We start from the raw sequence: 12,117 nt of genomic DNA, 5'->3' as shown, positions 1-12,117 counted from the left end.
TTTTTTTTTTTGCGCTGAATGTCTATCTTCTGGGGTCTAGAGCTAGCACTGAGCGACTTAGCCTGAGCTTCGATCAGCCTATCCCGCTGAATTATCCTTCACCTTGAAACGACGGTTGTTTCAAGTCTCCTCATAATTGCTCGAGCCCCATGTTATGTCAAGTCGGCGCTACCTTTCTCCGGGAACGGCTTGATTCCTATCGCAGCTGACTCACGCATTGACCATTTGTCTTTCTACGCCTGCAACGCGGGGTATACCATTCAGTGCGAGACCTCATATACCTTTTGTCTTCTTCACCGCCATCAATTTATGCCACCTAAAGGCAATGCGACCCCATCGAACTCCCGTCAAGTCAATAATCTTTTGCACACGCTAAGGTAAAGACACCTTAGTGGCCACGAGACACAAGTTGCTCATATAACTACAATCCATATAGGGGAGAAGATTTTCGCCATGCGCAGAACCTGCTTCAATCAAACAAGCGAACCACAGCTTACACGTCCCATACTAGTCCGACTCTTCCGTTCGACCAGATCTATCTGGATGAGGTGATCCAGCCGAGACCTACCCAGCCACGAGGGACTACGAGACCTGTTCTGTTGGGTCCTCAAGGTTTTCTAGAATACGCATATCCAAGAGGCTTAGTGCCGGGTCCCCCACCTCCCAAGAGCTGGAGAGATTCGACTGGAAGGGAGAAGGACGAAGACATTGACGAGCCAGCGCGAAGAGCTCAGATGTTCTCTCTCATATTCTCCTACATAACACGTCGTGATCCTCAGGCAGGAATTGAGGGCAGGGAGACGACGTTTCCCTCACTTGCGTTGCTCTGCCTTCAAGTCCTACTCTCTGTATTTCCGGATTCCGACGATGGCGGCTTTGCAGAAGAGGTTGCGCAGTACTTGCCTCCCCATCTGCGTCGTGACATGTTGCGCTGGTCTGCTGTCCATTCCCCATTACCTACTTCGAAGTTATATGCTTTGTGTGAACCCGACGGTCATGCGGAGGGTGAGCTCATCGTAGTCGGGCCACAAGCGTCGTTGTCCCGCGATCTCCTTAGGAAAAATTCGTCGGCCACAAGCGGTTCTGTCCGTCATACGTCTGCAGAGAGCACACGAGAGGAATGGGACTCGCCGGTATCAGATGCCCATCTCCCTGCGCCGTTGCATACTATAGTACTCCTGACTGTGCCGCTCCCACTCAACACTTTATTGGCGTTCCCACCTACGTTGACCCATCTAGCTCTACTTTCCCTACCTACCCCTGCACCTATCCACCGTCTGCCACGTATTTGCCCCCTCCTTGAGGTGCTCGATCTCTCTTATAATCCTTGGCTAAGCATGGACACTGGCCTGAGAGGATTTAAAATGGGGGCGGAGGTCACTTTGAACAGAGTGGAATGGGATCGTTGGAGCAGATTAAAAGTATTGGGTCTAGTGGGGTGCGTAGTTGATGCGGAGCTCGTGGTGCAAATCAACAAAGGACGATGGGAGGACATTGCGATCATTGGTGTAGAATCAATAAATACGGGATAACATGCGATGAGAACAGGTAGCACTACATACGTCACCAACAGCTGAGTTCACAAATACTCATGAGATCAACGGATGGAGGGTCAAACACAAAGAGAAATACTACAGAAAGACAATCCAGTTGAGCTAGGGACATACATACAAAATGACAATTGAACCGGGTCCGATGAAAAACACAATCTATGTCATGGACCGGCATCCAGAAATGCGTGTAGATCGAATGGCGGTAAGATCTGCAACGTACTTCAGACGATGAACAGATACTTGGCAATAAAGGTGGTTTGTTACCTCGGCGGGACCGCCATCAGCGCCAGGTTTCTTCACGGTCGACATAGGATCAATGTCGCCGGATCTGCCAGCTGCTGACGACTGAGCTGCCTTGAGGCCCGGCAGTAACAATCCAGCAGGCCAAGCAATGCTAGGAGGAGCCCTGACCTTTATTTCATGTAATGTTGACCAGACGACAGAGGCTTGTCGTGCGGCGAGCTCCACTGTGGATACCGCAGATTGTCCGGTCCTGTCTAAGGAAGACCACCGTCAGCTTTCCATACCACGTTCAACGCGCAAACTCACAGAGAATGGCACCATCAATCTGATCAGCAACTGCGTCTCTCCTGTCCTGGGTCATATATGATGCCATGGGGCCATACTCGGGCACTTTGTACGCCAGGAGCCCGCCAACTTGAGCGAGTTCGCGCAAATACTTGCCTCTGTCATCTGGATTCGGTAGACCAATGGCTTCTGAGTAGAGGTTTTGCGCCCGATGGAGAAGTTGCACATTGGCTTCCTCAGGATCCTCCTGTCGAATTATATCGGGGCGGACTGCTTTGCTAAAGTCAGAAGCGGGGGGGATCACGCCTGGAGGGTAGTATGGAAGCGGGACCGTCCGTGCGGCCTCAATAAAGGCAAGGATGTGCAAATTAAGTGCGAGATGGACCGGGTTAACGGAGGCGGACGGAATATATTTCAAGCCATCTGCAGAATGGCCACTGGGCCCAGAATCCGAGCTTTCGGAAAGCACGGAAGGGAAATGCTCATTGAGGAGTTCCGTGGCCTCGTTGACCTGGCCAGACAAGATGTGTATCTTAATGGCTAGTAGGAAGGCAATCAGCGATGTAACATGATTCCTGGCCCTACAAGCTACCTTTCCGTAATTCCCCAATCGCAAGTTTCTCATCAACTACATTGGTAGCAGCGCCGCCGTCCTGGATAGTGAGTGGCATGATTTCGTCGCCGTCAGCATTGGAGGGCTTGACGCCACTATCCATCATAAATGCATGGGCAGTACTTGAGAATGAGTTTTGGCAAAGGTAATCCAATACCAGGAGCCGCTAGTACCCTGTGGGCTTTAGAGGAGCCAGCAGAGTGTATAGGCATGCCACGTACAAGATCGTCTGGGGTAGGCTGGAACAAGCGGGCAGCCGAGAGCGGTTTGGCACCTATTGCGCTCGGCTGCATGGTGGTATGAGAAAGAAGTACCAGGGAGTCTATACGCAATCACTGTTGCCAACTCAAGTCTTGCACATTCGGGGCGGTAAGTGGGTGAGGCTGATGGTAGGACAGTCGAGAGCTTGCAGCAGAGGAGAAGTGGAGTTACGGACGAGCCTGAGGCGCGCTGTGCGCATGCACGCTGACACCGGATTTGGGAGACTCGGTTCGGCGATTGCTTGGCCGCGCCCAAGTCGCTTTCAGCTCTGCCACTTCACTTCATCTCCCCGGCCCAGCAGGTCTCCGTCTCCCTCCACCCGCTGTATGCTACCATTTCAATGCTGGAGACCGTCACCTTCAGCGATGTCCTCGGCTATGCATCCATAGGCAGCTGGCTCGGCGCACAGTTCCCGTGAGTGCGCATCTGGGCCAATCTCAGCCAATCTCGACTACAATCGCAGCTTGTCATTTAACTTCTCAATCTCCCCAGACAGGTTCTTGAGAATGTACGCCGGCAGTCAGCAGACGGCCTTGCGCTTCCTTTTCTGCTGAACTGGGCGTTGGGTGAGTTCACCATTGCTATGGGCGATCCAGGCCGTCTGAATAGCTACTCTATCCAGGCGACGCAACAAATCTTCTGGGATGCATCCTCACCCACCAGCTCCCCTTTCAAGTGCGTCTAATGTAAATTGCACAACTTCTCTCCCGTCTTATCTCGATTGCGTAGACGTATCTGGCGACGTATTTTTGCTTCGTAGATGCAACGCTCCTGGTTCAATTCTTCTACTACCGCTTTAAGTATCCCGCAAAGCCTTCGTATCTATCCGCGCGTCCGCGTACAACGTCAGTGACAGCCCGCCGGATGTCTGTCGAGCGTGAGGCAAGCCACTATCGCGCTCTATCTAGCGTTGCCGCCAACGTTGCCGCTGCGGCCGCTCTAGCTGCAGGACAGGAGGACTACGCGCGTTGGAGGCGGAATAGTACTGAACGTGGCCCGTATTCGGCTGTCGAACCGCGTAATCTTCCGGATGACGATGACGACAATGTGTCGGACGAAGCTCTTGCGCGCCTCTCTGACAGTTTCCAATCGGAAGGCGGACGGATAGGTCGAGGGAAGAAAGTCTCATGGAGCCGGGAGCGACGCGGGGGTAGTTTGGGTAGGAATCGTCAGTCCACTACGTCTCCGTCGGGCCAATTACATGCATCCCTGGCTATGACGCTGCAGCCTGAAGAGGCAGAGGCGCTGGCCCGTGGGAGATCATTATCTCGGGAGGTACAAGGCGACGAAGGGGATGAAGAATGGTCTGCATCGCGAAGACGTAGTTCGCGAGCCAGCAGAAAAGGCGCGAGCATGGTGTTTCTGGGCGCGTGGGCTCTATTCGGCATTGGCACATTGGCTAGCAGCCAGCACGGACTCACCTCAAGTGGCAAACCTACGACTGGTCGTGTATTATCCATGTCTGATTTTTCGCCGCCGCTGCCACAGCATGCTGAGCGAGTTTCGTCCCTGCTAATGTCGAATCCCGAATCACACACAGATCACATAGTCACTGCTCAGTTGTTTGCGCGCGATTTTGAACCAATAGACTTTGACTCCCTCAACCAGCCTGAACAATCTACAGAGTTCATCATTGGACGTGTATCGGCATGGACATGCACCATCCTATATTTGACATCTCGATTGCCTCAGATTTGGAAAAATGTGAGCTTACCCTCTGTTACTCCTATCAATTTTTGCTGACCCTATTCATAGTTCGTCAGGAAATCTGTAGAGGTCAGTATCAAGACTGCAAACAGAACATAGCTTTCTTTCCTTACTGAATTCCATTCTATAGGGCCTGTCGATGTATCTATTTATCTTTGCTTTCCTCGGCAACTTTTTTTACGTTTCATCTATCCTCACATCGCCCAAGCTTGGCCTACCTGAGGCAGAGGCGTCTGCGTTTATCAAAGAAAGTATACCGTATGTCGCCATATCGAAATAATATCTCAATTTCTCCACTGACGATTGTTCACGAACATCGCTAGGTATCTTCTGGGGAGCGGGGGAACTCTTGTGTTTGATGTCACTATTGTGACACAATCTTTCATTTACAGACCTAAGACTCATAGTCGAGGTCGGCGTGCATCAAGGGCGGGCTTAGCAGAAGAGGAGGGACTGTTAAGTGCAGGAGCAACTGGCGCAGAGGATATTATCACGCCTTCTCGCAGACGGACAGGTGTTTCGGCGGACTCTGATGCTGTGTAGACGGCGTACGTGGTGACCATTACCCCGATGCCTATTTAGGGATTCTATAAAGATCCTAGGTGGTTTTATACTTTGCTACACTCCCTCGTGCTTTGTCCTTTGCTATGTATATTGTATAATTGAACGATGTATGCAAGGTGCTAATGAAGTACACTACCACCGCGACAGCTTCCGTTTCATGTCAATCTATTTGTGCGATTATAAATCTACTGAAACTATGTGCATCTGGAAGAAAATCAGTCTTCTCACGGAGCTCTTCGAACACCCGAGACTTGTGGGACCTTGTGGGTGTTCGGCGCTCACAAATAGGGCCAAATATACTATCTTACCGGACGACCGTCTCCGCCTCCCTCGTTTGTGTCCGAGTCAGCAATGGACTCACGTCCCCCGAAGAAACGCGCTGCAGGGTCAAGCGAGGACGTTGCTTCTCGTAACGTTCCCAAAAAGACACGGTTCGTCGAGCCATCTGAAGATCCCGTGAATTTTGCCGAGGAGGTCGACGCTCAGCTGGAAACGCGCCAGCGCCGCGGTCGTGTTCGGACCGAAGGCTACGACTCCGATTCCAGTGATGATGGGGAGGGAGTTGTGCCCAGCCGACGACCCGGCGCAGACGGTGCTGCCGCCATGGACGAAGATGAAGACATGTTTGCCGTAGGGGAGAAGGAGGACAAGGCGGCAGAGGAGACCGGTAAGAAGAGAGAAGAGTTCTTGCGCTTGGGGGATATCGAGGGGCAGGAGTTTGGTGACAAGTCGGGCTCTGACGATTCCGAGGGTGGTGAGGACGAGGAGGACGCAGAGCGGCGGAAAAAGGCAGGGATGGGATACGAGATCTCCTCCTTTAACATGCGTGAGGAGATGGAAGAGGGCAAGTTCGCTGCTGATGGGACGTATGTCCGCTCGTTTGACCCCCACGCAACACACGACCGATGGATGGAGGGGTTGGACGAAAAGGAAATCAAGAAGGCCCGCCGTAGTCATCGGCAGAGGGAGAAGGAACAACAGGAAAAACAAAAGGCTGAGGAGCAGGAACTCAGACAGTTTGGAGGAAAGGGTGACATTGAGAAGGAGCTGGTTGGCATGCTGAAGAAGGGTGAGACGGTTTTGGAGGCGCTTCAACGTCTCGGTGCGCAGGCAAAGAAGACTGGGAGTCATCAGAAAAGGTATGGCTCCATCTTGTGGTGCTTGAGCATGTTGCTAAAGAAAGATACAGCATGAAGCCAAACAAGAAACGTAGAAACGAAACTGGTGGCGACGCCGGGCAGGCAGAGAAGTCAGAACAGATTTCTAAGGCCCCCTCAGAGATTGATCGCATCACTCATCTCGCGTCAACACTCATGTCATTGGGCGACACGGATATCTACTCGCGAACATACGAAGAATTTGTCCGCTCAATTAGGTCGTCTGGCAAAGTGGATCCCTCATGGGTACCGCCGTCAGCAGACATCAAGTACGAGTACAAATGGGCAGTTCCCGGAGCAGCAGGTCAAGAGCCAGAGAATTTCGGACCGTTCAGCGAAGAGGAAGTACAAGCATGGTTTAAGGCGGGTTATTTTGGGGCGTCTGGAGAGAAGGTTTTGGTCAGGAAGGTCGGGAGCGACTGGGGCAATTGGAGTGACATTGTTAGTTGACACAGTGGGCCGTTACGGACACTTCGGATTAAGGTGTTTGACGTGTATCATTATCTGTATCCCTAGTCGATCCACACCTAGCATGCTAATCTATGTTTTCTTTGTTGCTACACATTGATACCAATCTATCTACTTTGCTGCTAACGTACAATGGATGTTTGGTGGAAGCGACATGAGAACGTCCCTGAAGATGAAAGTATCATACAGAAATAATCTTAATGGCTGATATATTGGAATACAAATGAGACTTCGGATGAGCCAACCTCTGCTCGTAATAGGTCGTCGTGATTGTTCTTGAGCTCCATGTTCGTAAAATGATTCCATCTGTAGCAGAAGTATTTAGTTCAAGCAATCATTCAAGGGTGGTGACGATAATTTACGTGCTAGCATCTCCATACAACAACGCCTGCGCCTTCATAATTTGCTTACCATCCTTGCAGCGTTTACACTTGAACGTCTCATGGGTTTCGCAGAGAGTCTTCTCGTTGAACAAGAAGAGCTTTCGCAAAGAATCAAGTGAGAAGTGTCGTTCGGCGTCCTCCATTTCATCGACGACAGCCGAAGAAAGTGCCTGCTTTGATGCTTGACGCTGAAAAATCTTTTCCTCGATGGTTCCCGTGCAGATAAATCGGTATACGAAACCTACACGAGATGAATGAATGGTGTGCTTGCTTGTGATATATAGAAAACATTTCATACACTCTTTCTTCTGACCGTCTCGCCATACACGCGCCAAGGCTTGCTGGTCTGCGGCTGGATTCCAGTCTGTGCAATATAAGTCGTTTAATTACGTCGTGTATCAGAGTGTGCGTACCAGGGTCGAAGAGGATTAAACGATTTGCTCCGATCAAATTGATACCACAGCCTCCGGCTTTACTGCTAAGTAAGAAAACAAATTCCTTCCCGTTGGGATCATTAAACTGGTCGACCAACTTCTGGCGTTTGTTGATGGTCATGCTACCATCAAGACGAAAATATCCATACCTGGGCAAATTCGTGAAGGACAACCAATAGGATATAGGAGACGCTCACTTCTTGCTTCGTAGAAGTTTCTCGAACAGATCGAGAGTTTGTGTGTAATTACTGATCAGCACGATCTTGTCATTTGTCTCGGTGTGAATGCGATGCAAGAAGCTGTTATAGAAGGTGTATCAAAAACAGAAAACTGCAGTCCTCAATGCTTACCGCTCGAGCACCATAAATTTCCCGCTGTAATCACAACGGACAGTCTGATTTCTGCCTTTGTCTCGGCTGGAGCCACCCGCCCCGGAAAAATCTTCTGGTTGCAGTTTCTCTGATCCTCGTAGATCATTAGGCAGATCAAGGAGTTCGGGATGGTTACAGAGCTTCTTCAAAATATTAATTGCCTTTAAAGGCTGGGAGTCTGCGCCACGAAGGAGTGCCTGAATTTCAGGCGATGAAATGAACAGGCGATACAGAGAGAGCTGAAACGGCGAAAGACCGCAGAAGACGACTTGTTCGTATTTGACAGGTACTGCCACAAGTCAGTCTCGTTTGAGTGTTCACAATAGAGGAGCGCGCTCACAGTATTTGGATAAGAGGTCATTTGTGCGTCTAATGATGAATTTCGCAACTAGTCCTCCAAGTTCTTTCAACTTCTTCTCACACTCGGCCTTCGTTTGATCACTCGCATCAGCATCCCGTCCACGTATAATCGCGTTCTCGAAGTTTTTACGAAAGTCATTCTTGGAGCCAAGGAAATTTGGATTGGCAAAATTCAGCAGGGAGAAGTATTCCGACAGATCATTCTAAACCGTGTGTGTTAACCCATGTCTCTATAAAAGCAGAAAAACGGACCGACCTGGATAGGTGTTCCAGAGAGGATGACTCGGCGTCTCACATTCAACCCGTTAAGGGCCTGGAATGTCAATGATTCTGAGGCGGATCAGACATTCATCATAGTCGCAAGGAAAACACACGAACCTGAATTTTTGAGTCGATGGCCTTCATCGCAAAGTAGGAGTCCAATACTACAATTGGCTAGGTGAGCGGTCAGTGAACGCAATGTCTCATACGAGACAATCATGACTGTTAGTTCAACGATATCAGTGAAAACAGCTGATACATTATGAGACGGCTTAACCTGGCTGAGAAACGTTCCTTCCTCCCGCCGCCACCCAACGTGCTACTCTCGCCAGCATCTCCGCTTTCCCTCCTTTTCCATCAATGGCTAGGGCGGATACGGTGTCCTTCCCCAGCCATTTTACTACAGATCCGCAAGCATGAAGTTTTTGGATTAGCTGATCAAAAATCGGACTCACCGAGTTCATTGGCCCAATTTTTGACAAGACTTGAAGGACAAGCGATGATGCATTTCTCGATAGTAGGCTTACCAGCGTGGGGAGATTGCTTAACGAGCGTCCACAAAAGTGCGATGCATTGAAGAGTTTTCCCAAGACCCATCTCATCAGCCATTATGCAGCCATATTGATTCTCGACAATCATTCCTGTCGTGCATTTGTACAGGAACTGAAGAAGATGGGCATCCCTTGAAGAGGTCCAAGAAGAACTCAAACTTACCTTCACACCTTCAATTTGATGAGGTCTGAGTACCTTGCATAGGCGTGGATCGATGACGACAGCGACTTTATCATTCTTCTTCCTCTTTTCATTTCCGCCACCCAGCAGCAATTTGAGGCTCTTGTGAGGATTATATAGTCCTGCGGTCTTTTGTCGCGCCTCCTCTGCAGCCTTTTCTTTGGCAGCCTCCTTCTCCCTCTCCTTCCTTTCCTCATCTGTTTCTTTATCATCGATGGTAGGATCGTACAGAACGATAGCGTGGTCTTCCATGGGATCATGGAGGGGTCGGGGTATGATGTTGGCAAGTGGACGAATCCCAAGGGAAGCGTTCGAAGGAATTATTTGAACGACATCGCCATCCTTGTTTCTCATCTCTGGAATTGAGAATCTCCTTGATACATCTCCGAACGGCTTCGCCTTATACACAGGGAAGTGCTTGATATTGTTGTCTCGCGGCAATTCAGGATTACCATGCTTATCGAGTTTGCGCTTCTTCTTGTGACCGTCATTGGCGTCGTCGCTCTCAGCGTCATGAGCATTCTGGTCCTCTTTATACGATACTCGTTTCCGCTTTCGCTGAAGGTGTTCGCGCTGAATTATGGGAGTAGGAGGTTTGAATGGTTTGTTAATGCGAGTGCTCTCCTGAAGGCGATCAACTACTTTTCCGTCTTTGGTCACCGGAGTACGACGTAACATCTGTGTGCACAAGCAAAACCAACGGAAGTCGAGTAGAGACGAAAGTCAGACCGAGACTCTCACTCGATACTGAGTAAACGCGACACGCGCCGTCCCCGTGACCGTGCTAGGACACGGTCACGTGAGCATTAGGGTAACTGCGACAGCAACCATGATATGTCTGTCTCTCTCGATGCATGTGCTTGTGTGAAAAGAACCAATACCTTGAAAAGATGCTTGGAAAGGAGAAAAAGTAGCTAGACTTGATACGGTACATCGGAGCACACGATTAAACTTTGTAAAATAATGACAGCAACGTCGACGACGATTCGGAGCCCCGCCTTGCAATTTCAATTGCACCAGCGAATATCATCCGCATGCATGACAGCGTTGGCATAAGCGGAGTGGTTTTCAATCGCCACTCGCACTACGACTAAGGTGTCGGCGAGCCCGCGGTGCTTTTCGGGTACAACTAATCTCTCTGCAAGGGCAAGGTTCTCGGAGGAGCACATAGCCAGAAGCTCGAGGTCGACCATTTCGACGAACTATGTGTAGAGAGGTCAGAACATATCGCAATACGCGGAGCAATGCACAAACCAGTTCACCAGATTTCAATCGAGCCTGGAAATGCTCGAATTGCGTCTTCTCCGCGTCTGTAGCTGAGCCTAATACGAGTCTTGCGGAAGAGTCTTGAACTCTAAGGGTGTCCAACAAGGCAGGAACATGCTCGCCCTTATAGAATTTACCCGTGGGTCCTACTGGCTTTGCGCCCAGCGTATCAAAGTAAGTTCCCGGGGGGTTGACGTCTACAATGAGAATAGGGATCGAGACAGCCGAGTCAAGACTGAGGAACAAGCTAGGCTTGACTCGTTCCGCTGAGCTAAAGAACGTTCGCATCAATACTCAAAATTGATGAAATTGATCCACTCACGAGTCTGTAGTCACTTTTTGCGACGTTGTCGATGCATCACGTCCGATACCCCTGTCCATCCAATTCAAGTCAGTCGATTTCACGGGCACAGTGAAACCCACACGCACAAAGGGCCAAATATAGTAAATTTCCAAGCTGCACTGGGGCCGCGGGAAGTAGATTCGGCAGCATTGTCGGTCTTTCGATTGTTCGCGTCATGGTGTACTCCACTCTCATACTGAGTTGCAACTTCTGCTTGCGCAGAGCCTTGCCTATCATTTACACTCGCCTGAAGTTTTGAGCTATCGCCTGACACAGGAACTACCATCTGCTCGACTTCTGACGTTGACTTGGTCCCGATCACGACTGGTCGCGTCGCAGCGACCACTTCACCGTTGTGACTATCAGCACTGTGCTCTCCCAATAGAACGCTACTATTTAAATTGGGATTAGAAAACGATGGAAACAGATATTGTTGCACGACCCACATATCAAGGACTGCTTTAGGCACGTGTATATCAGGGTCTAGTTCACCATGCGCATCTTCATCTTCAAAATCCTGGAGAGCTTCAGCGTCAAATTCGTTATATCCAGCCTCGCGAAGAAGTTCTTGACCAGTAGGAGGCACCACGGGAGGGTGCAACGGGCCTGCTATTCTCTCACTCACGTCAAATACGGGGCCGTCTCCAAGAAATAGTTCTCTAGTCCCTTCGACATCGCTGTTTTCAGCACCTCCACTATTGGAATGAAGGGTAGGAGGCGGAGCCTTGCTCTTAATAGTTTGTAACAGGCCTTTTTGGAACGTCAGGAGAGAGGAGCTCCCCATTTGTAAACCGTGCGAGGATCGGCCGGGTCCAGCCCTAGAGCTCGAGACACGATATTTCTTTGGTTTATTATCACCTGTTAAAGTCGCCATCAATGAGCCTTTGGAGCTTCGTGAGGTGGAGCAGTTGTTTTCTGAAACAACAGGCGCGTCGGATGTGCTGTGACCCTCCCGTCGTTGCATTAGCTTGGCCTTTGCAGAGAGGGCGCCCCCAGAACTTGTCCCCACGCTCAAAAGTGGTTCATCTATGATTTTGACTCGGGGGTTAGCGGCACGCGCCCGGTGCGCTGGTACAACAGAGCGTTTTGAAGTGCTCGCCGGCTGCGGTGGTACTA

The 12,117-nt window shown here is 50.2% G+C and overlaps 6 protein-coding genes across 6 annotated transcripts; 3 read left to right on the top strand and 3 right to left on the bottom strand.

The window, feature by feature from the left end:
* Window positions 1-309: 309 nt before the first annotated feature.
* Window positions 310-1,532, top strand: FIBRA_06782 (uncharacterized protein; the record flags this gene model as incomplete). The annotated part of the gene is made up of 2 exons (XM_012328493.1): window positions 310-377; window positions 437-1,532. 2 exons carry the CDS (start codon window positions 310-312, stop codon window positions 1,530-1,532), a joined length of 1,164 nt encoding a protein of 387 aa, XP_012183883.1.
* A 182-nt stretch (window positions 1,533-1,714) lies between these two features.
* Window positions 1,715-2,987, bottom strand: FIBRA_06781 (uncharacterized protein; the record flags this gene model as incomplete). The annotated part of the gene is made up of 5 exons (XM_012328492.1): window positions 1,715-1,762; window positions 1,818-2,050; window positions 2,103-2,621; window positions 2,674-2,860; window positions 2,916-2,987. 5 exons carry the CDS (start codon window positions 2,985-2,987, stop codon window positions 1,715-1,717), a joined length of 1,059 nt encoding a protein of 352 aa, XP_012183882.1.
* A 308-nt stretch (window positions 2,988-3,295) lies between these two features.
* On the top strand, window positions 3,296-5,205 carry FIBRA_06780 (uncharacterized protein; the record flags this gene model as incomplete). The annotated part of the gene is made up of 7 exons (XM_012328491.1): window positions 3,296-3,369; window positions 3,448-3,521; window positions 3,578-3,630; window positions 3,685-4,659; window positions 4,711-4,731; window positions 4,793-4,920; window positions 4,986-5,205. 7 exons carry the CDS (start codon window positions 3,296-3,298, stop codon window positions 5,203-5,205), a joined length of 1,545 nt encoding a protein of 514 aa, XP_012183881.1.
* Window positions 5,206-5,577: 372 nt separating this feature from the next.
* Window positions 5,578-6,833, top strand: FIBRA_06779 (uncharacterized protein; the record flags this gene model as incomplete). Its single annotated transcript, XM_012328490.1, has 2 exons — window positions 5,578-6,365; window positions 6,416-6,833. 2 exons carry the CDS (start codon window positions 5,578-5,580, stop codon window positions 6,831-6,833), a joined length of 1,206 nt encoding a protein of 401 aa, XP_012183880.1.
* A 215-nt stretch (window positions 6,834-7,048) lies between these two features.
* FIBRA_06778 (uncharacterized protein) lies at window positions 7,049-10,070 on the bottom strand (the record flags this gene model as incomplete). Its single annotated transcript, XM_012328489.1, has 12 exons — window positions 7,049-7,157; window positions 7,214-7,475; window positions 7,533-7,598; window positions 7,648-7,817; window positions 7,866-7,967; window positions 8,019-8,328; window positions 8,380-8,602; window positions 8,656-8,729; window positions 8,778-8,882; window positions 8,938-9,060; window positions 9,116-9,323; window positions 9,375-10,070. The coding sequence occupies 12 exons, from the start codon at window positions 10,068-10,070 to the stop codon at window positions 7,049-7,051; spliced, it is 2,448 nt and encodes an 815-aa protein (XP_012183879.1).
* A 329-nt stretch (window positions 10,071-10,399) lies between these two features.
* On the bottom strand, window positions 10,400-11,875 carry FIBRA_06777 (uncharacterized protein; the record flags this gene model as incomplete). The annotated part of the gene is made up of 5 exons (XM_012328488.1): window positions 10,400-10,594; window positions 10,647-10,929; window positions 10,981-11,031; window positions 11,088-11,393; window positions 11,448-11,875. 5 exons carry the CDS (start codon window positions 11,873-11,875, stop codon window positions 10,400-10,402), a joined length of 1,263 nt encoding a protein of 420 aa, XP_012183878.1.
* Between the last annotated feature and the right edge of the window lie 242 nt (window positions 11,876-12,117).

This window comes from Fibroporia radiculosa, assembly GCF_000313525.1.
Source record: "Fibroporia radiculosa TFFH 294 genomic supercontigs, scaffold8592, whole genome shotgun sequence".
NCBI lineage: Eukaryota > Fungi > Basidiomycota > Agaricomycetes > Polyporales > Fibroporiaceae > Fibroporia > Fibroporia radiculosa.
Note: the sequence above shows the minus strand (reverse complement) of the source record. Positions and strands in the feature narration are given on the sequence as shown.